The 25,745-nt window shown below is 41.1% G+C and overlaps 1 protein-coding gene across 2 annotated transcripts; it reads right to left on the bottom strand.

Moving 5' to 3' along the window:
• Nucleotides 1–730: 730 nt before the first annotated feature.
• Nucleotides 731–23,985, bottom strand: LOC124148020 (sodium-dependent dopamine transporter-like). 2 transcript variants are annotated; one of them, XR_006863024.2, is made up of 14 exons: nt 23,525–23,985; nt 19,206–19,337; nt 14,290–14,524; nt 12,851–12,983; nt 11,906–12,040; nt 10,957–11,060; nt 8,921–9,045; nt 8,413–8,525; nt 6,740–6,871; nt 5,217–5,316; nt 3,655–3,755; nt 2,542–2,700; nt 1,400–2,130; nt 731–1,303 (listed from the first exon to the last, which is right to left on the bottom strand). XR_006863024.2 is itself a non-coding variant. In XM_046519330.2 (13 exons), exons 1-13 carry the CDS (start codon nt 23,829–23,831, stop codon nt 2,008–2,010), a joined length of 1,899 nt encoding a protein of 632 aa, XP_046375286.2. In that variant the 5' UTR covers nt 23,832–23,985; the 3' UTR covers nt 731–2,007. The 2 variants fall into 2 exon arrangements, 1 of the variants encoding a protein (XP_046375286.2); XM_046519330.2 differs by having other exon boundaries at nt 731–2,130.
• Nucleotides 23,986–25,745: the final 1,760 nt, after the last annotated feature.

Below are 25,745 nucleotides of genomic sequence, written 5' to 3'. Positions count from 1 at the left end.
GTGAGACACCATTAGTATTACGATTTCTACTAAACATTGTGTAAGAAAGTGTTACCTGACGTTATGAAATGACAACACGAGTCACTTTGCTAGCACATTTTAGGAAGGCGTTAAATGGGAACATCAGAGACAAACAGTTGACTTCAAATTTGACCTTGTTAATGAAACTAACAATCGTGGTTTACACGTTAAAGTTTCACATTGGTATTGGTGGCAAAGTGTTTCTCCGATGATAGCGGAGTCACAAAACGGACCTCTTCCATTCACACCCTCTTGTCACGATTACGGAGAAGATTGAAGTCAAAATCTTAATATTATTATATATACTACACCACTCAAAAACAATCTTACCTCTTCTTACATTCGTTTATTAGATTTAATCATATATGTGAAACAGTTATAAAAAGAGGTCGTTTCTTTGCAGAAAGTTACAGTTGACGTCCTTAAACATGTGACCCGTGAAGATCCGGGGAAGTATAGGCATTCATCAACCCATGGTTGCCGTAAAAGACGACTGTGCTTATCGTAAGAGGCGACTAACGGTATCGGGTGGTCAGGCTCGCTGACGTGGTTGATGCATGTTATCGTATCAGAATTGAGTAGATCGATGCTCATGATGTCAATCATTTGATTGTCTGGTCCACACTCGATTATTTACAGGCCGACATTATATAACTGGAAAATTGCTGAATGCTGCTTAAAACACCAAAAGAAACAACAACGAATGGAACAAGAACAGAAATGGTTTATTCATACAGTGTTTATGAATGCATGCCTGTAATTTATCACACTATGGACAGTAAGACAGAAAAGGATACAGGTTCATACTGAAGTGCCCATGTTGACTGTTGGTTGCATTTAAGTTATTGTAGCAGCAGACAGCAACGCCAATAGGCTCACGACATACTACAGCTCAAAATTCAAATCATCTTCAAACATTGTCACGTTACGGATACCACATCAAATGACGCAGTTAAGCGATAGTCAGACAGCTGTGGATGTTCCATGGTGGATGTCCTGTTGTTACTGTAAACTTATATAAAAGCAAACATTACTACGTCCTCGTCTGTCCTGAGACACTGGTAACAGGTTCCAAATCACATTTCCTAATAGCTGACAGGAACATTCTGAAATATTATCAACAGGGGAGTGTTAAGGAGCCAGGCCTGTATCAATTTTATCAGTAGTCACTTGATTCTCGGTGAGGTAGGACACCCTTCTCCACTTCAGTGGTGCGTGAGAAGCTGTTCACCTGCACTCACACAGAAGACCGAACTCTGGCACGGCCTCGAGGTGTCACAACCTACATCACAGGAGACCGAGCTCTGGCATGGCCTCGAGGTATCACAACAACCAACACAGGAGACCGATCTCTGGTATGGCCTCGAGGTGTCACAACCTACATCACAGGAGACCGAGCTCTGGCATGGCCTCGAGGTATCACAACAACCAACACAGGAGACCGAGCTCTGACTTGGCCTCGAGGTATCACAACAACCAACACAGGAGACCGAGCTCTGGTATGGCCTCGAGGTATCACAACAACCAACACAGGAGACCGATCTCTGGTATGGCCTCGAGGTATCACAACAACCAACACAGGAGACCGAGCTCTGGTATGGCCTCGAGGTATCACAACAGCCAACACAGGAGACCGAGCTCTGGCATGGCCTCGAGGTATCAACACAACCAACACAGGAGACCGAGCTCTGACATGGCCCAAACCTCCACAAACAGCACAGGAGATATCCTAATTCTTGACAATAACTCCCACGAGCTGATCCAATTAACAGACTCTTTTCAGTAACATTGAGAATCCGTGACAGAATGAGGCAACATTGTTTACTTAACACAACAAATAATACAGATTTGTGTTAAATATGATTATTTTTGTGTTTGCATGCAATATTATGGATATTATCATTGAAATAGATATATGAAGTCTTTATGAAGAAATTAAGTTCATCCAGAATGAAGAAAAACACGTTTCAAAGACCAACGATAACATCAGGTTCTGAAGACTGCCATAATTCTTTCTGTCAGCGTTATGTTCCGGGACCTCTGCCTGTCATACTCCGCCTGGTAGGCTGGGTCAGCTGGGCCCCAGTCGGGCTTTGGACTCATAGGAGGCTGAATATTCAACATACAGAAAAATACAGTCAATGGAATACATTCCTCACGTACCAAGCAATGGTTACGTACGAACCTACATGCACTGATTTAAACTTTACTGAAAGTACTTATACATCAACGGCTCTGGGCAATCTCTCTCTCTCTCTCTCTCTCTCTCTCTCTCCACTCACTCACTCTCACTCTCTCTCTCCCCCTCTCTCTCTCTCCCCCTCTCTCTCTCTCTCCCTCTCTCTCTCTCTCCCTCTCTCTCTCTCTCTCTCTCTCCTCTCTCTCCCCTCTCTCTCTCACTACCCCTCTCTCTCCCCTCTCTCTCTCACTACCCCTCTCTCTCCCCTCTCTCTCTCACTCTCTCTCTCCCCTCTCTCTCCCCCCTCTCTCTCTCTCCCCCACTCTCTCTCTTTATCTTACCTGATTACCAGTAAAAATGATCGCGACCACAACAAACACTGGAATCGGTGCGAGTGGCAGCAGGGAAATGAACCAGCCCATCACTTCAGCCCACACGGGGAAACTGTAGCTTTCATAAGTAAGCCGGTAATGTTGTATAAGCGACAGCAAAAACAACAACTGAAAGGAAAGACGAGAAGTGCTGTTACAGTTACCGTTTTTAAATGATAATTTTTATCATAAAAACTCTTTTAATGAAGGAACATGAATAAAACCTCTATGATAAAACGTTGTTATCGAACTCAAGGTAATGCATGATAATAGCATCAGAAATTATATTACAGTCGTAATGTTTATTGTGACGTTTACATGCTTGCCAAGCCTTTTGTGTGCTCACATAGAAAAACATGGCGCTGCTACACAAAACTAGTTACCTAATCTATATATTTTAATCTTGTTTATGCATAATCATATTAACATGAGTCATTAGCAGGATGTGTTAGAGTTGACAAACTACAAGTTTTATAGTAGACATGTGGAGGACATTTCCAAATTTTACGCATCAGTGTCAAAAATGATTCCCGATGTCATTGCCTATTTTGACTTGTACCGTATGTTCCCGTGGTTTTTCAGGTGAACAATTGACTTGTCTTTGCATGTGTTTGTGATGGGTGGCACCTTTCGCGAACACCTAGTATCATCACTATTTGATAGTGATTCATAAACACGTACACATCAATAGACTATCATGTAGTCGAAATCGTAAAATCGTACAATAGATTTCTATTTCTATATGGAAAGGGTTTTGTCGCATTTATTCAAAAGACCTTAATATTTTTAAGCCCAATACACCCTCCTCTCTGACACATACATCGCCAAAGATATCAAGCATCAAAGACAATCCTGAGTGCACTACAAATTCCTTATGAATGTTCAGGCACTCTTGGGGGCGGTCGGGTAGCCTAGTGGTTAAAGCGTTCGCTCGTCACGCCGAAGACCCGGGTTCGATTCCCGACATGGGTACAATGTGTGAAGCCCATTTCAGGTGTCCCCCGTCGTGATAATGCTGGAATATTGCTAAAAGCGGCGTAAAACCATACACTCACTCACTCACTCAGGCACTCTTGACATTACCAGGATAAGGAGAGGAAGTACGAAACACCAGATGAACTTCAAGACGACAGGAGGTCGTAGACCGGTCATCATCTTGATGTCTCTGCTAAACTGATCCATACCTGAAATATAACGTTCCTTGCCGTGGTATTATTGTTGTCTGCGATGTTGTCACTACACAAATACATCTACACGTCGTTTGAATAAGACTACAGCGGTAATACAATACAAGTGTATGCATTTTCCTGGTCACCTTAAGCGGTTCTCTGTCTCTGTCCACTTATGGTTGGTTGGTTTGTTGTTTTACGCCACACACAGCAATATTCCAGCTTTATCTGTAAATAATCGAGTCTGGACCAGACAAGCCAGTGATTGATACCATGAGCATTGCGATCAAGTAGCGCTCTGAATACGACTGGCGATCAAGTAGCGCTCCGATGGCGATCTCGGCGATCGAGTAGCGATCTGACGGCATTCAGACCAGTCTTTATTTTAGCCCCTTAATGCCGAGCGCCAGACAGGGTAACAACAAGTACCATCTTTTTACTGATCTGCAGGGGAATTCACAGGCGGCGACCTTGACGATCAAGGAGATTAGTTACAGATCTGAAAGCGATCCATTAACGCTTTTGGAGTTCTTAGCGCTCAAAATGGCGATATATGGCGATTTGTAAGAGTGAGTGAGTGAGTGAGTATGGTTTTACGCCGCTTTTAGCAATATTCCAGCAATATCACGGCGGGGGACACCAGAAATGGGCTTCACACATTGTACCCATGTCGGGAATCGAACCCGGGTCTTCGGCGTGACGAGCGAACGCTTTAACCACTAGGCTACCCGACCGCCCCCGATTTGTAAGAGCGACACAGAGTCCCGCTTAGTGGAATGAGGGTATTAGCCGTGAAGATTCTGGGTTAGAACTGGTCTTCAGCAACTGATGCTTGTCGTAAGAGGCGACTAACGGGAACGGAAGTCAGGCTCGCTGACTTGGCCGATGCATGTCATCATATCCCAGTTGTGTAGATTGATGCTCATGATGTCAATCACTGGATTGTCTTGTCCAGACTCGATTATTTACAGCCGTCATGTAGCTGGAATATTGCTGAGTGCGACGTTAAACAACAAGCAAACAAACAAATTTTACATTATGTTATGAGTGCCTCTGTCAGCAGCAGTAAGGTGAGGTGAGGTGAAATAGGGTTTAACGTCGTTATTGCACTTATATAGAGACGTGCATGCACGTGTGTTTGTGTGTATGTGTGTGGGGCTGCTTGTACTAGTCCTGACTGATACCGATTTATAGTGCTAGCCCACTGAGATACCATGCCGCAGTTTAATATGAATACCCCACTCAGACACAGTATACTGACTCCGAGCCGACCAGTCTCTATTTTAGCCCCTTAATGCCGAGCGCCAGACATGGTAACAACAAGGACCATCTTTTAACGTCTTTTGGTATGACGCGGCCGGGGATCGAACCCCGTACCTTCCGCTCTCCTGGCGGACGCTCTACCGCTAGACCACGGAGGCGGTCCATCAGCAGTAAGAGCCGAGAGGTGACTTAAGCGTGTTTCAGTTCACATACCATATATCCATCCGACTGTCAGGAACTGGAGGAAACCAAGTATAAAGAAAGAAAGCCTCATAACACTGACATCGACCATAGTGAAAAAGTACACTCCGCCCTGAAAATGAAAAACAAAGATAATACACAAAGCATGTATAAATGTTCTACAATGCATCTTTTTGAAACTTTACCCCTAATGACTTTTGGTATGGAATCGAGAAGTATATGATGTAGATCAAATTTTCCATTATTTAGTTATATATTCAGGGTGTATAGGAATGCCTGACATAGCAGAAACTACAAGGTTCATTTGACCACAAGGCGCTGGCGATTGTCCTCTTTGCATGTGCAAAGTATATGGATGCCATTTTCAATCCAGTAGAGAATATTTGACGTTTTGTGTCAATAATAATAAGATAACAATAAGATAACGATGTAATCTCATCAGATTGATCTGAAAAATATATTGTTTACATGACTGACAAAGCCATAAGTGAAATTTATCGATTTTATGTTTTAAGACAAATATAGTGTTTCATCATTAAAAATACAAAGTCTTCAGAAGAGCATTTATTGGGATTTTGTACGGAGATTAGATATTTTTCATCTACAACTAAAAACCAGATTTATTTTAAGTTAAAACTGTGAGTCTAAATCAAAATTAATTTTGTGAGAGACTTTTTTCTCTCCACAATCTAAAGTATTTTTTAAAGTATATTTCCCGGACAATTAATTCTGTTCGATAATTCGTGTCACACTGAAAAAGAAAATAATATCCAAATACATGAGATGTCATCAAATGAAATGTAAAGGGTGATGATCTATTTTACCTATATGGTAGTCTCCTGCTTAAGATAGTTGCACCATAAACAAGGCGTTGCTGTGCGTTTGCATTGATAAGCAGTGAAATATTGGTGTGTATAGCAATTCCTCCCTCTCATTCCCATATCTTGCTATGGAATAATCTCCCTACTGCATCAGTTGTTTACCGATAAGGGCAGAGGGTATTAAGGAGCAAGGTCAAAGTGTAATGGTCAAATAAGGTCAAAATTTAAATAATCGCAAACATCGGAGCACACATGTAAAACTTCATTTCTTACTCCTCAAATACAAAATAATATTAATACATTTTGCAAAAAGGGTCAGTGTGGTGCTCATATTCGTCCATGCTGTGGTTGGATTTTCAGTGATCCATTCATATGACTTTCACCTCCATTTTAACTTTTACACCCGATGGAATCTGTTTCGTGGGACAATCGAGGCTGATGTTTCTCTAGAGAAGATTAGGGTTTCGACGGAAGACTGGCAAATAGGCCAAAACATAACTTTCAGTAAGGTGAGCTGACAATGTATTTTGCATTTTGTATACTGCAAAATCAAATTCGTGCAGGGATATGCCATAATACAGATTTAAGAATTAATAGACTTGGTATCATGTCAAAGAAATTACGTATTCGTTTAAGTGGATATATATATTGCATTTAAAGTTACTTCATTGCTAAACGTTAGATAAAAGGTTGCTGTGAGGAGTTTAGCCTTACCTTGGCAAGGTAAGGAAGGGTTAAGAGGAAGGAACCGCCACAGATGGCTGCGGTGATGGCGAGTCTTATCAGCCGAGATCGGCGAGGCAAACTATCAAGCACTGCCGTTATTACAACCTCTGCACCAAGGACCTGAAACAGATTCGCAGTGTTACCTGTATATCTTCGTATTGTATGTGACCGCCTCAGTGGTCTAGTGGTAGAGCGTCCGCCCGGAGAGCGGAAGGTCCGGGGTTCGATCCCCGGCCGCGTCATACCAAAAGACGTTAAAAGATGGTACTTGTTGTTACCCTGTCTGGCGCTCGGCATTAAGGCGCTAAAACAAGGACTGGTCGGCTCGGAGTCAGTATACTGTGTCTGAGTGGGGTATTCATATTAAACTGCGGCATGGTATCTCAGTGGGCTAGCACTATGAATCGGTATCAATCCGGACTAGTACAAGCAGCCACACAAACACACACACGTACATGCACGTCGCTATATAAGTGCAATAATCTTGGACGCGACGTTAAACCCCATTTCACCTCACCTCACCTCACCTCACCTCACCTCGTATTGTATGGCGAAATGGAACATCATGATTGAACATTTCGAACCAGGGACTTTGGTCAAACAAGAATACAATGAATGACTAGTCTAACCTCCATTGTAACGTTTGCGTGGGTTCAAGACGGGATATGAACAATTTTAGCATCTTTTCTGTAAACATATATGTGGCACGGTGGTCCGGTGGTCTGAGGCCGTGAAATCCCGTGTTTAGGGTTAACGTCCTTACATGGGTTGGATTCCCAGATTCAGCCTGTTTACGATCTACCCGTGAAGATATCTGGGGTAGAATAGGTCTTCAGCAACCCATGCTTGCTGTAAAAGGCGATCGGTAAAACGGGATCGGGTGGTCAGGCTCGCTGACTTGGTTGACTCATTCGTTCGTGGATCGATGTGCATGACGTTAATCAAAGGATTGACTGTTTCGGACTCGATTATTTAAAGACAGTTGTCACATAGCTGGAATAGGTCTTCATAGGTCTTCAGCAACCCATGCTTGCCTGTAAAAGGCGAGTATGCTTGTCAAAAGAGGCGACTAACTGGACCAGGTGGTCAGGCTCGCTGACTTAGTTTATTCATGTCATTGTATCCCTATTGCGTGGATCGATGCTCATGGCATCAATCACTGGATTGTCTGGTCCAGACTCGATTATGTACAGCCGTCATATAGCTGGAATATTGCTGAGTGCGGCGTTAAACAACACAACAACAACAACAACAACAAACATGTCAATTTTCATAATCATACACGGATAAATAGCTCAGTAATTCAAAAGAAGAAGGCCCGCTCAATATCACTGTCGCGACTGCCATTCTAAAAATCGGATCAGAATTCTGTGAGCGCCATGATATAGTTTGATTCATTCATACACAGTTTCAGATTTAGGAGCCTTGTAATTTTAGATGAGATGTCGAAAATGTAAATGTGTGAGTGACAGCAGCTACGAGTAATTGCTTTTGCGACGTAAACTCGTTACCTGTAATATTAAACAAGCGTGAACGAGTGGTTCTTCCAGTTGCAGTTTTACAGAAACGGTTGTAGTGAATACTGATTAGAACATTAGCACCACACCAGTCACACGTGGATTAGTATGTGTTCATAGTGTGGTATCGGGTATATGCTGTACCTGTATGTTGACTCCCATCAAAAGGAGCATGAAGAAAAATATAAAGCTCCAGAAGTTGGGTACTGGAAGATGTGCAATCATTTCCGCCATTGCAACGAACACTGCTCCTGGACCTGTAATAAAATATAATAAGTAAAATAAAATAATAAAAAGTACAGAAAAAGGGATGTGAGAAAGATTGATTCATGTTAGATGAAATTCTAAACTCGTATGTGTAGATACACAGAGGAAACTGCACTCGTTCTTGTGAGATATGATTGTTACAATAGACTGAATGTGGCATCTGACCGCATCAACCTGTGCAACTTGCAGGAGGATCCGATGACTTGGAGTCATGTTCTCAGATTGACATTGATTATGATCCATGGTCTTGGCCTCTAGGACCTAGGGTGCCCCTCCTACCCAGTGATGTAACCGAGAGTATGATAATAATTTGATAATAACCCTATTTACTCACTCATTCACTCACTATCTCACAAACAATATACGATGCATCTGCAAAACTTACCCGAAGCTACAACTTCATTTATCCCCACACCTTTAATCTGTGCAAGAGCCCCGAAGAAGCCAAACATCATAACACTGGTAACAATACCCAGGCCCAGCGTTACACCATACACTATAAAGGAGTCTCTAAAAACAACAAAAGCCGTGATGGATCATTTCGTATGCCAATGAGAATGCCTGTTCAAAAATAAATTAATCAAATTAATTAAATTAACTGTAAAGGATGTCTGAAAGCAATAGAAGTCGTGGTGGATCAATTGCTATGTCATTGATAAAACCTGTTCATAAAACTAAATCAATTAAATGTGAGGATGTGTGTAACTACCTTCATATTGATATGGTGTGTTTTGCATTATTACTTATATTTTAGAATGGCAGATTCAGTCATCGTAACGACTGGCCAAGTATCAGACACATGGGACCAAGACGTCGACATGGGGGCTGTATATTTTACAAATAAAAGCCACAAAACCCTTCCCATATTAATTTGAACTATCTGCTAAAATAGAGTCCGATGTACGATTCCCGCTATATCATAAGCATGTGTTTTTCAACCACTATAAGATAGTGCTGATATCAGGTGTTCGCGACAAGGTAAGCGTATCCTGCCCCACCGATGGCACCTGTCACAGACACATGCAACTGCAAGCTTATTGTTCGTCTAAAGAAACGTATGGTACAAGTCAAAATAGGGAATTGCATGGGACATTACTTTGTCACTTCAAATTTGGAAAACTTTACTGAGGCTTTGAACGTTATAACCTTGATCAAACAACTTTTGAGCAAGAGTCGGAACATATGGTAGAAGTCAAATAGGGAATTGCATCGGACATCATTCTTGTCAGTGATGCCTCAGATTGTTAATGTCCTCCACATGCCTACCCTTAAACGTTATGAAAGCTTTACTTGAATGTTGTAACCTTGATCAAACAACTTTTGAGCAAGAATCGTATGACGCTCTTTCAAATCTGGGTAGAAAGAGCATGCTCGATTTTACCTCAAGAGTTGTTAACTGGAGCTGCAGGAATATTGCTCGACATAAGTGGAAAGTTGAAGTCCCCTCTTGTCTTGGATAGTTTTTAGTGCCTCTGAATCTTTCTGCATAGATCTAAATGAAGGGTTTCACGGGATCATTTATTTCTGGCTCAGGTGAGTAAATCAGTGACAAGTAAGTGACTAATTGACCAATATTGAACAATATCAGGTCGTCGATATACCTGGAGCTGTATCTTCTTGTCCAAATTCCTTTGTTTTGATTACGCCAATCCGAACAGATATTCCAACTCGTAAGCATAACGAAACAGATCAGAAAGGAGCGGAACACAAATCGTTCTTTGGAGTCCAACATCTCACATTTTGTTTCTCGGTAACCTTAATATGACATTTGCTTTCACTTTTTTGCATATTGTCCAGAACTTTTGAAGATTAAAAATGCAAATATATCTATTGTCGCCACATTTAGTGGAATATACCCCATGGATCAAGTAATGAAGTTGTTACTTGAGATTCCCCAAAACACGTGCTTATGACGTTGCCTTTTCGAATTTCAAACGGGTATCATGGACATGTAAAACATGTTATAGAAATGTGATATTCATGTGTTCAGCCCTCTTTGGTGACGCCTAGGTAAGTTGAAATGGGGTTTAACGTCGCGTCCAAGATTATTGCACTTATATAGCTACGCGCATGCCCGTGTGTGTGTGTGTGTGTGTGTGTGTGTGTGTGTGTGTGAAGCTGCTTGTACTAGTCCGGAATGATGCCGATTTATAGTGCTAGCTCACTGAGATACCATGCCGCAGTGTAACATGAATACCCCACTCAGACACAGTATACTGACTCCGAGCCAACCAGTCTCTATTTTAGCCCCTTAATGCCGAGCGCCAGACAGGATAACAACAAGTACCATCTTTTAACGTCTTTTGGTATTATGCGACCGGGGATCGAACCCCGGACCTTCCGCTCTCCGGGCGGATGCTCTACCACTAGACCACGGAGGCGGTCGCAGGGTAAGCTTCAACTGATGAAAATACAGCTGACCTCAGTGCTGAAGAGGTGAAGCGTTTGTAGCTTGCCAGAGTGCTGATGATGCCTGTTGCCATCCCTGTTGTATACATTGCACTGAGAAATGCAGAGCTCCACGTCTGAATGGAAATATAGTCTCATGAAACAACTGAAGATGGTATGATGAATTACATGTATATGAAAAAGGTCAACAAACGTTTATCGATCATTAATTAACTGTAGAGTTATATTTAACAATATTCCAGCAATATCACAGCAGGGGACACCAGAATTGGCTTCACCTTTATAACATGTAGAGCCCGTTTTCGGCGTTACGAGCGAACGTTTTAACCACTGCTAGCCCTTCGCCCCACGTGTTTCTTCTAACCAGTGTAAAATATGAAACATGTAACATGACAACGCCTTTCTCTGTGTCTTCATGTGATCTGGTACCAGACAGGAACCACAATTGTGAAAAGGGGTGGGTGGGGTGCACACTCTACAAGACATGTTTGTTTGTTTTGTTTTCCACCTTCATGACGGCGGTCTTTACATAAACGAGTCTGGACCAGACAATCCAGTGATTGACATCATGAGCATCGATCAAAGAACTTGGGATACGATTACATGCATCAACCAAGTCAGGGGGCCTGATCACCCGAATCGCGTTAGTCGCCACTTACGGCAAGCAAAGTCTCACAAGACATGACGTGAAAATGAAACATAATAGAGTGACGGGTTGACACGTTCACGATACAGATGGCTTAAAATTAGGGGTGCGCAACAGGGTTGCTCTTCCTAAGTTATGTTTGGATCCGCTGATTGTGCGTTCGAATCTAAAGTTCGTCTAAATTGTTATCCTCGAGTTTAACCAGAGTTCAAATAAACAAATGTCTGAGACACTTTTTCTTTTTGTGATTTAACTGAAATATTGTTCAAAGCGGCGTAAAACTACACTCATGTAAACACGTAAAGCAAACCTTACCTCTTTGTACAAAAGACGCCCCAAGGAGGGATAGAGGAGGTACCTTATACCCTCCAGTGATCCGGGTAACGTCATGCCTCTTATAAACAGTGTCAGAAGGAGGACGAAGATGAGTGGCACCGTGACGAACACCACCTGGAGAGACGGTCAGTCTATAGTGAACAACGGACCTTCTTGCGTTTAATACAAACTTTATTGTTAGGCTCCATGTCAGAGGAAAAGGTGTATATCTTGACGCAGTGACTGAAGAAAATATCCTGTCTGCAACAACAATCAATCCCAGGGTGATCATCGCCTGGGTCATCTTCCCGAGGCAAGAGAGTTAACTGACTTTAAAAGTCCAGTTTCCACCCTTGCCGAACTAGGCTGGGATTACTGGGCTCGATCGTAGCGCCACCAATGGCTGTTTCTAGTGATGGCCCTTCTAAGCCTCTCCATGGACCAATCAGATTCCACCTCTCGTATCACTTCACACAAAATGGTGGCGCCCAGTCAGGACGATCTGATCGATAATCAAGATCTATATTGTGATAAAACGGGTCTTACATCGCGAAATGCATCAAATCACGCGAGCACATTAATTAAAAACATGAAAAGATTTGAAAAATATCTGCTGACAACGAGTTGGCGGTGCACATACTTTGCAAATCCTGCAATCGACCGAAATCTGCACGACGGTTTACGAACCGGAATTCGATTTCGGTGCGCGGTTTTGATCGGACTATGCACAGACTCATTAGTCCAGCCAAAATGTAACTCCACAATACCAGCCTAGTTCGGCAAGGGTGGAAACTGGACTTTTATAGTCAGTTACCTCTCTTGCCTTTGGAAGATGCGCCTGGGTTGGATGACCCACACGAGTACAATGTGTTGGTCCCATCCTTGTCATTCAACAAGCCACGCGTGCTATGTTGTGGGTGCAAATAACTAATGTAACGTACATACCTTTCCAATAACCTTAACTCCCCAGAACAAAGCAGCAAATATGAGAACCACGGTGCCGAACCTACATCCGACCAGCTCCCACTGAAGTCCCCCGGGGTCTTCGATTCCAGAGGAAATTTGCAAGACTCGATTACTGCAATATAAAGGAAATAAACACATCTTCATTTTATTATCTAATGAGGTTACATAAATATACCTGCATGTTGCAAGATTCAAATAAGGTGAAAACGAACACGCACGCACGCACGCACGCACGCACGCACGCACGCACACACACACACACACAAACCGCCATCTAAAATCTATGTTAAAATGCTCCTCTCCGCTGGAGACAAAGTGTGATCTGACTATCATTCTGTATATAAAAGAAATTAAAAAATAAAGGCGATAATATACTTTTTTACAGTGTAGGTAGATAAATGAAAATAAATATATTAGGTTAAATCTAATTTCGAAATATCTTGCAGTAATATGTCATTTTTTCTACCCTTAAAATGAAGTGTTACTGCAATATTAGCTAACAATCCTATGAAATGTATAGTTTGCTTCTATAAAATGGTCATTGATAATGAAGAATAAATAGAACTGAAAGCCCAAAGATGGTCAAAAAGAGATCAACTGTAGATCTTGCCTAAGCGGTCACGTATGCCTAGTTAGGTGAATATGCATATACTCGTCATTTGTTATTTGCGTCACGGGCAGTTTTCAAAGTTAATTTATGTTGTTATGACCTTGACCTTTAAAGCAAGCCATTCACTCATCAATAAAGATGACATCAACATATACACAGTGACCACGTTGTTCGGATAACTGTATATTCAACATTTTAATGTTTTAAATAAAAACATACCTTGTTGGGAAAGGAGTATCTTATGAAAATCCTCTAAACATCAAAATTAATGTTATATAAGCGTTTCTGAACAGAAGGCATTGACGTGAAGGCTGAGATGGGAAAGGTCGCCAGTGGAAATATGTGAAGCTTGACACCGGTAACACAGTTTTAATCTTGATGTGTGAACGAGTTACAAAGGATTGAAAGCTGCCTCAAACAAGATTTCAGTTATATCACGTCGTGTCAGATTAATTGGGGAAGAAATAAAAAATGTTGACACAAACATGTCCTTGCTGTTCGACACTTTATAACACAAAGGATACCAACTACCACGGGACTAGTGCTGAAGGCCAAGGATAATAATAATGGTGAATCTAGGATTCTAAACCACAAATTTCGGATCCTAACATGGCTAAGGGACGCAACTCTGCACATCTATATCCACAAATGAATACTTCTAAATGAAAACAATACCATGATACTGAAGATGTCTACATTGTGCAAATATTTATTCGAAATCATAATACAGAATATTGCCGATAAACCAAGTCGGCATTCATATGCCTGTTTTTTGTGTGATTTTTTTCCAACTGTTTAAGTGCCTTACTTAAAGTATTCTAGCCCAGGGGTCGACGGGCTACCAAACACGTAGGAGTTTCCACTCGCATTAAAGGGTAGGGTTTGACCTTCGACGCATGATGGGGTGTTCCAGGAGTTACTGCAGGTTGACCATGGCAGGGCGGTGGACCCTGACTGGAAGAGGTAGTACATCCCCCATGACGGGATGACGCCATACATTGGGTGAATCACTGCATTCACGACGACCATTCCCACGCCTACACCTGCAACAAGGCAAATAAGAATACAGTTTTGACAACGACCACTCATGTCCCTGCCTATATCTGCACCACCTGCAACAAGGAAAATAAGAACACGGTTTTTAAAATTCAAGATTAACATATCGTTAATATTAATTTAGTTTCAACAAAATCAGTAATGGTACACTCGTGTCACTGGATTTTCTGGTTCATCGATCGCTGGATTGGCTGACGTCGCATGGCAGTTGAAATAATGTGTTGGGTTCTACCGGTCGGGCAGGCCATGCTTACACTTCTCGCCAACACCTGGTGTCATCACTAATAATCAGTGGTCCATTCATATAATTTCCACAGCTATTTGCCCTTGCCAATTTTCATAAGACCACCTCATGCCCGTACACACGCCTGTAGGGGCGGTCGGTTAGCCTTGTGGTTAAACCGCTTGCTCGTCACGCCGAAGACCCGGGTTCAATCCCCGACATGGGTAAAATGTGTGAAGCCCATTTGTGGTTTCCCCCGCCGTGATATTGCTGGAATATTGCTAGAAGCGGCGTAAAACCAAATTCACTCACTCATTCACATGCACCTGTACCAGAAAGGGGGGACTACAATGTTATTACGATTATCCCCAAACATGGACATGTACGAGGAGTGGGAGAATAGATCTGATCCTTACTACGACGGATGTACAGAACACCTTTAACACTATTTCACGTGGTAAGTACAATGCTGTCCATACTTACAGACTGCATTTGAACCAAATACACAACCAGGGCCCACTTGCACCAAGTGATCTTAGCGCTAAGACTATTGTAAGCCTATGTTAAAGTATGGGAGTTAAGATCTTCTTAGCGCTAAGACTATTGTAAGCCTATGTTAAAGTATGGGAGTTACGATCATCTTAGCGCTAAGACTATTGTAAGCCTATGTTAAAGTATGGGAGTTACGATCATTTTAGCGCTAAGACTATTGTAAGCCTATGTTAACGTATGGGAGTTAAGATCATCTTAGCGCTAAGACTATTGTAAGCCTATGTTAAAGTATGGGAGTTACGATCATCTTAGCGCTAAGACTATTGTAAGCCTATGTTAAAGTATGGGAGTTACGATCATCTTAGCGCTAAGACTATTGTAAGCCTATGTTAACGTATGGGAGTTACGATCATCTTAGCGCTAAGACTATTGTAAGCCTATGTTAACGTATGGGAGTTACGATCATCTTAGCGCTAAGATCGCTTTATGCAAGTGGGCCTAGGCAGCCTAGTTCTGCATGCTTCAAAGTGACGAGATATTCTCTGTTGTTGAAAATGGTTACCGAGCTGTCATCAAATATCTGAGCTGAACTCCGCCAGCCAGCCATGCGGGCATGTTAACATGGTGTCGACCTCGGATGGGGTTATGTTGAATTATAATGATCAACCAGCTGACTCAACTCGGTCCATCATAATGAGGCTCAGAACTTTCAACCACCCCTTATCGTAACAACAGAGCGGGAAGAATATCTCAATGACCCTGCGTGCGTCATGCTTGCACCTGTAGTGAACCGTCAAACACAAACCTATCCCTGTAACGGGGAAGAGTGAGTGAGTGAGTTTGATTTTACGTCGCTTTTAGCAATATTCCAACATTATCACGGCGGGGGACACCAGAAATGGCCTTCACATATTGTACCCATGTAGGGAATCGAACCCGGGTTTTCGGCTTGACGAGGGAACGCTTTAACCACTAGGCTACCCGACCGCCCTAACGGGGAAGAAATACAGTTTATCTAAGCGACCACCACATAGATAGGCGCTGCAATGACCGTATTTGTACACTCCCTATGACAAATTGTGGTTCGAAAAAATAGTAAAATAGTGTTGGATATACACTGTACACCTGGAGCTTGATTTGACAGCACAACTGAGCACTTAATCTGAGGTTTACATAAATGTCACGAAGCACGTGATGGAATTATGAAACTCAACGCCAGAGAAGAATCAGACTCGATTATCCGTTGAAAAGGATTCCATTGAGCGTAATAGGCAAAATGAATGAATGAATGTGCCTAATTATGTGGACGAGATAATACATGCAACGTATAGGAGACATACATCACTAAATCACCCAGTCGTTACCTTCACCAGAAAATAGATGATTCACAGACTGATTGTATTTTTTATTAAAAATGTCAAATACCTGCTCAACAATGAGAGGTGAGCCTGGAACAGACAAAACAAAGGTAGTTTGCAAACTTGAATTTGTGAAATCTACAGAAGACCGAATACAAATTCATTTCGCTTCATATGTATTTAATATCTGAAGTTTGTTTGTTTGTTATTTAACGCCGCACTCAGCAATATTCCAGCTGTATGACTGCGATCTGTGAATAATCTAGTCTGGACCAGACAATCCAGTGATTGATAACATGAGCATCGATCCACGAACTTTGGATCGATGACATGCATCAACCAAGTCAGCGAGCTTGACCACCCGATCCCGTTAGTCGCCTCTTTCGACAAGCATAGTCGCATTTTGCGGCAAGCATGGGTTGCTGAAGACCTATTCTACCCCGGATCTTCACGGGTCAATATCTAAAGTATAGATATTGCGATATCAATTAATGATCAGGGTGCCTTGTTCAAACCAACCTTAGCGCTACGACCGTCATAAGCCTATATTAGTGAGTGAGTGAGTGTGTTTGATTTTACGCCGCTTTTAGCAATATTCCAGCAATATCACGGCGGGGGACACCAGAAATGGGCTTCACACATTGTACCCATGTTGGGAATCGAACCCGGGTCTTCGGCGTGACGAGCGAACGCTTTAACCGCTAGGCTACCCGACCGCCCCTCATAAGCCTATGTTAAGGTATAGGAGTTACGATCACATTAGCGCTAAGATCGCTTTGTACAGCGGCAAACCTGATGCTACGTCGGCGACGATCGCCTGCAGTCCGATCTCCACTAACGCGCTGGTTCTCACTGGTAAGCGACCGCCTCCGTGGTCTTGTGGTAGAGCGTCCGCCCGGAGAGCGGAAGGTCCAGGGTTCGATCCCGGGCCGCGTCATACCAAAAGACGTTAAAAGATTGTACTTGTTGTTACCCTGTATGGCGCTCGGCATTAAGGGGCTAAAACAAGGACTGGTCGGCTCGGAGTCAGTATACTGTGTCTGAGTGGGGTATTCATGTTAAACTGCGGCATGGTATCTCAGTGAGCTAGCACTATAAATCGGCATCAGTCCGGACTAGTACAAGCAGCCACACACACACATACACGTGAATGCACGTCGCTATATAAGTGCAATAATCTTGGACGCGACGTTAAACCCAATTTCACCTCACTTCACCTCACTGGTAAGCATGTGTACTCGAATTTAAATTTTCAACAAAGGTTTATACAGTTGAAGCCTCACACTAACACTTATCAAGTATCTCTATTCTCTCATCAAAAACATATCCAGCCGCCATTATTATATATTCCCAATCACATTCAACACTTCATATTGCTATATAATTAACAAAATATGATTCTGATGTATTGTCAGATTTGTTTTCATGACAATGAGAGTGTAGATGGTACATGTGTTTCATGAAATAAAGCTTACCAGATAATGAGAGTATAGATGGTACACATGTTTCATGAAATAATGCTTACCAGATAATGAGAGTATAGATGGTACACATGTTTCATGAAATAATGCTTACCAGATAATGAGAGTGATGATGGTACACATGTTTCATGAAATAATGCTTACCAGATAATGAGAGTATAGATGGTACACATGTTTCATGAAATAATGCTTACCAGATAATGAGAGTATAGATGGTACACATGTTTCATGAAATAATGCTTACCAGATAATGAGAGTATAGATGGTACACATGTTTCATGAAATAATGCTTACCAGATAATGAGAGTATAGATGGTACACATGTTTCATGAAATAATGCTAACCAGATAATGAGAGTGAAGATGGTACACATGTTTCATGAAATAATGCTTACCAGATAATGAGAGTGAAGATGGTACACATGTTTCATGAAATAATGCTTACCAGATAATGAGAGTATAGATGGTACACATGTTTCATGAAATAATGCTAACCAGATAATGAGAGTATAGATGGTACACATGTTACATGAAATAATGCTTACCAGATAATGAGAGTGAAGATGGTACACATGTTTCATGAAATAATGCTTACCAGATAATGAGAGTATAGATGGTACATGTGTTTCATGAAATAATGCTAACCAGATAATGAGCGTGAAGATGGTACATTTTGTTTCATGAAATAATGCTAACCAGATAATGAGAGTATAGATGGTACATATGTTTCATGAAATAATGCTTACCAGATAATGAGATTGATGATGGTACATGTGTTTCATGAAATAATGTTTACCACATAATGAGAGTGTGGATTGTACATGTGGTTCATGAAATAATACTTACCAGATAATGAGAGTGAAGATGGTACACATGTTTCATGAAATAATACTTACCACATAATGAGAGTGTGAATGGTACATGTGGTTCATGAAATAATGTTTACCACATAATGAGAGTGTGGATTGTACATGTGGTTCATGAAATAATGTTTACCACATAATGAGAGTGTAGATGGCACATGTGTTTCTTGAAATAATGCTTACCAGACAATGAGAGTGTAGATGGTACATGTGTTTTATACAATGGTTGTGCCTCTTTAAGTGTGACCTTACCTCTGAGGAGTGGACTGAAGTTCCAGATGTGGGCTGGGCCTCTGCCGCAGAACTGCCCCAGACTTAGATCCATGTAGAAGATGGGGACTCCGATCAGAAGGAGAAAGATGGCGTACAGGATCATGAAGACAACTGGGGAGTAGGACACAGTGACAGAGTGAGTGAGTGGGTTATGTAACATCGTTTCAGTTTGATGAACGCGGGGGGTAAAAGTTTACCACTTCGGCGAAATCGGATATGGTGTCCGCTAACGTTTGACAATTCAGCTTTCAATATTATTGAGAATAAGACATCAAAAGCTCAACATAGATATTGTGTTCCAAGTTTTAACACTCTGTTTGAAGAATTATGTAGAACGTCAAGGCCAGAGACTAATTAGTCTTGATTATCCCACGAAACAGATTGCGTTGGGCGTAAAAAGTCAAAAGATCAAAGTCGCTCTCGTAATTCAGCATTTTAATTTTTAAATAAAATGCCCAAAACCTCACTTGTAACTTCAGCTTTCTTTTTTTCTTGTCAAAATGTAGAATTTCAAAACTGCAGGAGTAATTTTCCAAATGTTCTTGACCGTCGTGAATCCTACTAAGTCAAATTATGTTTATCTTAACACATTGTCCTCCGTCATCCAACAATACAATTATCTACAAATGTACACAGTGATGTATATAACATCAATTAATAAGTTCTCGGATAAATCAGAATATTGTCGCAATAACGGCATAATACTGTCCCAGCAGTTGTTACGATTTTGACGACTTTCATTTTTTGTGGAAGCCTCGGTGGCTGAGTTGGTAAGATCACTGACTTTGTGTGCTGGCGATTAGGTGCCTCACTCTGGCAAGTGTGGGTTCGAATCCCGGACGGGAATCTGTACTTTACTAAGAAAGTGTTATCCCAAATATAACATTTGTTACATTTGACCACTTTCTAAATGGCATTGTGTATTCAGAGCATGTTTGATGTCCTAAAACATTGTGTTATAAAATGAAAAATGGTCCAGTTCCTGCTTTCAGAGAGCAAAGATGTGCCTTGAAGCAGTAACCGAAATAACACCATCACACCCACACCCACACCCACACCCACACCCACACCCATACCCACACCCACACCCACCCACACCAACACCAACACCATACCACACACACACACACACGCACGCACCCACACCCATACCCACACCCACACCCATACCCACACCCACACCCACACCCACACCAACACCTACACCACACACACACACACACACGCACGCACGCACACACACATACACATGCACACGCACGCACGCGCGCGCACACACACACACACACACACACACACGCGCACACACACACACACACACTCACTCACTCACACACACACTCACACACACACTCACACCCACTCACACCAACACCCACACCACACCACACCACACCACACCACACCACACCACACCACACCACACCATACCACACCCACACTCACACCAACAAACACACACACCCACACACACACACATACCCCACCCCCACCCCCACCTAACCGTATTAAATGACCGGACCCTTATGCAGTGGAAAAATGTTGACCCTACAACAGGCGATGAAACACTCAACAAATAGCTAGCCAATTGGGAGAACTAATAATAATTTGAAATAATTTTATGAGCAATAAGCACAACACTATTAATATTAGAGTAACCCTGAGAAGCCAGTAAGTTACCATTAGCCCCGGTGAGTTTAACAGTCGTAATCGGCAACTACCATGTAATTAATGATAAGGTCATCTGTAATTGACATGAACCCGCAGATGAAAGACGAGAATCACATTCCACGTACTACACGATGCCTGTGATAAGTACGTTAGCACTGCCAACAAAACAACATGGGCCTTTCTATTGCACAGTGACAAAATCTTGTAAACCAGGTCCTCCTCACATGCGCAGCCTGGAAGTACTTCACCAGTGCAGCTATTGGCCGTTGAAGCTATAGTAGCTTTTGGTACACGATTATAAAACTGTACACGCAATTCCATACATGCAGTCATATGCAGATAACTGAGGTCTAACGGTATATTCACAGTAAACATGGATCTTAAAGGGATAACCTGTTTACGTTGTGAAAGGTTATAAGCATCTGGGCTAGGGCTGGGACGGGTAACTCGGTTACCCGGGTCGGGTGGGTACTGAGTAGGACCCGGGTATCCACAGGACTACTCGGACCCGTGGTTAGTCACGTGATGGAAGGTATCTAGAACTCTGTGGTTACACTACAAGTCACAAATGTTCTCATTTCTTTCTGACTATGCACCCATTCCTTCTGACTTTTCATATCATTGAATAAAGATATAACTTGAGTCAACTTCAGTGTATGCATGACCAGATTGTTTAATACATGTATCTACGTTTTGCCAGTGCTATGGTAAATAAAATGCTCTTGAGACCTACAGTGGGTATCCGGGTAGGGTCGAGTAATAGGGGGGTGGGTACCCGGGTAGTAAATTCCGACTCGTCCAAGCTCTAATCTGGGCATAATAGTTTCTTGTATATCATCCTCAGATCACGCCCATCTGAATAGCTACTTCAGCTAATGATCTCACGTGCATATGATCATGTCACTAAGTAAAATTTGCCGGGCTATTTCCAAGGACACACGTTCAACTAATACTTCTCTATTGTGTATCGGGTGTCCAACAGTATGGCACGATCAAAACCGTGGATCAATTAGCATGTAAAAGCATATTTAAATGTTGGAGTGTAATAAGGTATGAACTGGCCTTTCGCACGGGAAATGATACCACTCTCCGTTGTATATGAAAAACAGTAAATATTGGCTGAGATTAATTAGGGCACACGACTCCCAAATATAGGTAGTTTGATTATGATTACATGCCCAACGTGCATAATTATTATCTACATACCTGTATGTAAGGACTTATTCTGCCGGGGCGGACGGTTAGCCTAGTGGTTAAAGCGTTCGTTCGTTCGTCACGCCGAAGACCCGGGTTCGATTCCCGACATGGGTACAATGTGTGAAGCCCATTTCTGGTGTCCCCCGCCGTGATATTGCTGGAATATTGCTAAAAGCGGCGTAAAACCATACTCACTCACTCACTAATTCTGCCAGAATTATTTCACGTGAGTAACTACGTATTGACTACATGCCTACATGTAACCTATCTTAATATTAACTACATCCTTACGTTTATATACTCTGCCTTTGCATGTATTTGTCACGGGTGTCGCGAAAACTTGGTATCCTCCCGATATGATAGTGATTCCTAAACTCATGTTTATGATATAGTCGGAATCGTATAAAGTACTCTGTTTGTAGCAGAAACTTCCTGTGATTATGAAACGAATTTTGTCGCTTCGTACATATTCCAACATATTCCAACGTCTACATATTTGTTTAGCAACAGTGTGTACATTTCTACGTGTATGAAGTCTAATATGTCTACATTATAAAATGTAAGAACATTAATGTTGTCTCCTTTCAAACACTTTAAATTCATTAAATATTGTTTACATTCATATATGTAAGTGGCTTAATATGTATTCCTTTTGTGGTCTTTATTCATATTATGTACATTTCTACATATTACTTGACATTATGTACATTTCTACATATTCCTTGACATTATGTACATTTCTACATATTACTTGATATTATGTACATTTCTACATATTCCTTGATAGTATGTACATTTCTACATATTACTTGATATTATGTACATTTCAACATATTCCTTGACATTATGTACATTTCTACATATTACTTGATATTATGTACATTTCTACATATAACTTGATATTATGTACATTTCTACATATTACTTGATATTATGTACATTTCTACATATTCCTTGACATTATGTACATTTCTACATATTACTTGACATTATGTACATTTCTACATATTACTTGACATTATGTACATTTCTACATATTACTTGATATTATGTACATTTCTACATATCACTTGACATTATGTACATTTCTACATATTACTTGACATTATGTACATTTCTACATATAACTTGATATTATGTACATTTCTACATATTCCTTGATATTATGTAAATTTCTACATAATACTTGATATTATGTACATGTCTACATAGAAATATATACCTTAATCGTGTCTATGGTGTTACCTGTAAGTACCGGAATACTGCCTACATACCTATGTATTGGAAGCTTCATATCCGTCAGAAACTTAATATTGCCTACGTGTCCACATGAATGAATGAAGTAAGTGAAGGATTGGCATCTTTATAATCTGCAATGTTCCCCGAGCCGAGAAAGATATAAACATGAGCAGTACAATTTGGGCACTCACCTCCTCCGTTCATGTAACACAAAAAGGGGAACCTCCAAATGAGACTGTAATCTGTGGTGACGGCCAACGCGGCCATAATAAACTCTGCATTACAGGCCCAATGGCCCCGCTCCATGCCTTGTGAAACAACTGCCTGTTCCTTGAATTCAAAGCTAGTTACATGAGTAGACACTGCGGGTTCCGATGCAGTAGACTCTTGGGTAGTTTGAAGGGGTTGCTCTTCTTTTGCAACTACGGTGCTTGGACCTGTAACTTCCTTGCTCTCGAGGTCCGCCATGTTTTGTATGTCTCCCTCCTCTGCTGACATGCAACCTTGTACTTCAGGGTGAAACAGTATTTCCTCAATTGAGCTCTTATCCAATTAGGTATTTATATCGTCAAATAAGGATAATTGTCCTTTAAGTTCTCTTGGGCGAAAGGCCAGATTAGAATGTGCCCGTTGACAAACTGACACCCTGTTCTAGATTATAACATTTCTGGTTAAGTGCACAACAAAACTATAACCTCCACTTGGGGATGGAATCGTCCATATAAAAAGAACAAAATCTGATTGTAGCCTTTAATCAGACAGGACAAATGTCGTTTTTTCTATTGGAAAATATAAAGTACATATGTTTTTCATTTCTCCATTAAAGATTTGTTTTGCGAATTTTAACTTTGGATTAAGATATCCGTGTGTCAATCTTCTTGCACAGGACACCACGAGAATGTAGCACTCCAGCTTGGTTGTAAAGACTGTTACAAATAGGTCACTGGTATGCAAATAGGTGGCGGCTTAAATATAATGCAATCAAAAGTGCAGTTATTACTTTCAGCAACCGTAACAAAGTAGTTGATGCATGTAATGTGTATCTTGGTGACTCTTATGGTGTCATGACTGTGCTCTTTTATTCCTTGTTCCAAGCACGGGTGGCCCAGTCATCCAAGGCGCCGTAATTCGTTGTGCAGCGTTGCGTCCCTTGGGCACACCAGAAACCTATGATTGTGGGTTCGAATCTAGATTCGACCAGATTATGTTTCTAGATTTGTCAGCACCATATCCGTGTGTCTTCAGCACGGCTCGATTCAACAATCTCAACTGAGGGGCAAATGAAAGTATACCAAGTTTGTTTTTTATGTAATTGAAAATGAAAAGAACTATTGTTGGAATTTATGGTATCTATTTAAACATCACTTATTCCTGCAACAGTTTCTAAAAATAAATTTGTTGATTTGTAATTTTGTGATCCAATATATTGATTCAATGAAGACTGGAGTAAGAAATGAAATTTGGGCCGAAAACAGCACATTTATTGTTTTTCAATGATAAGATAGCTTAGATACCTATCAGCAATTATGTATTATGCGATTTTTATTTTATTTTAATTTTGAAACGTTTTTTATATTTTTTTAAATATAAGCCGTTCTATGTTTGCGTGATGACTAAGCGCCAGATGACTTCTTTTGAGGATATGATATCGTTAACTTAAGATATTTTCAATTGTAAATCAAACATATGATAAAATTAATTGAGAGGTACAGTTTCTTTTTCTCCTCAGTTTATAATTTTCAGACGCTACGGCGACACATGTGTACATTTGGTAAAATTAAATATTCAATATTTTCAATTCAGTATTATCCAAAAACACTAGGTAAATAATATATGTTACCTATAACGATATTCACATTGAATTAATTTGATAACTTTTGAAAAACGGGAGAAGCATATATGTCCTTGTTTGGGTTCTATAGTTTTCATTACCCCCGTCAATGTGTACTATCAACGTACAGCCGATTGATACAATACCCGTTTAGGGCCCTATGACACAGCAAAGAGATTTGTACAATGTATTGTAAGGATCAACTCGTGACTTAGCTTGGCGCACGTGCCTTATGATCATCAATACATTTCTCGGGCAGCAGCCAAGGCCAACTAGCACTGCAGAAATACAGACTACAAAGACTTCTTGTGTATTTTGCTCAAAAGAATGAATAAGAATTACTTGGACCACGCGGGGCTCAGATTCATAATCACGGAAAGACAATTACTAATTGAATTAAAAACAGACAACTACTGGTATGTATGTATGTGATACTTTGGCGTCTTACTGTGATACGACCTGAATACATTTATCAATTTACCAATTTTAGTAAAACGTTGAAATTAAATCAATTAGAGACATACTTGATGTAAATGATTTTGTTACAATGTGATCAAGTAAGAATGATTTTATTATGACAA

Source organism: Haliotis rufescens, unplaced genomic scaffold, assembly GCF_023055435.1.
Source record: "Haliotis rufescens isolate VD_foot unplaced genomic scaffold, xgHalRufe1.0.p SCAF_17, whole genome shotgun sequence".
In the NCBI taxonomy this organism is placed as follows: domain Eukaryota; kingdom Metazoa; phylum Mollusca; class Gastropoda; order Lepetellida; family Haliotidae; genus Haliotis; species Haliotis rufescens.
Note: the sequence above shows the minus strand (reverse complement) of the source record. Positions and strands in the feature narration are given on the sequence as shown.

Coding starts and splice junctions, on each gene's coding strand:
- LOC124148020 (XM_046519330.2), bottom strand. CDS start 23,831: ATGTCAGCAGAGGAGGGAGACATACAAAACATGGCGGACCTCGAGAGC. Junction 11,061..11,905: donor GGCGTCTTTTGTACAAAGAG/GTAAGGTTTGCT, acceptor ATTTCCATTCAG/ACGTGGAGCTCTGCATTTCT. Junction 5,317..6,739: donor CCCTTCCTTACCTTGCCAAG/GTAAGGCTAAAC, acceptor TTTCATTTTCAG/GGCGGAGTGTACTTTTTCAC.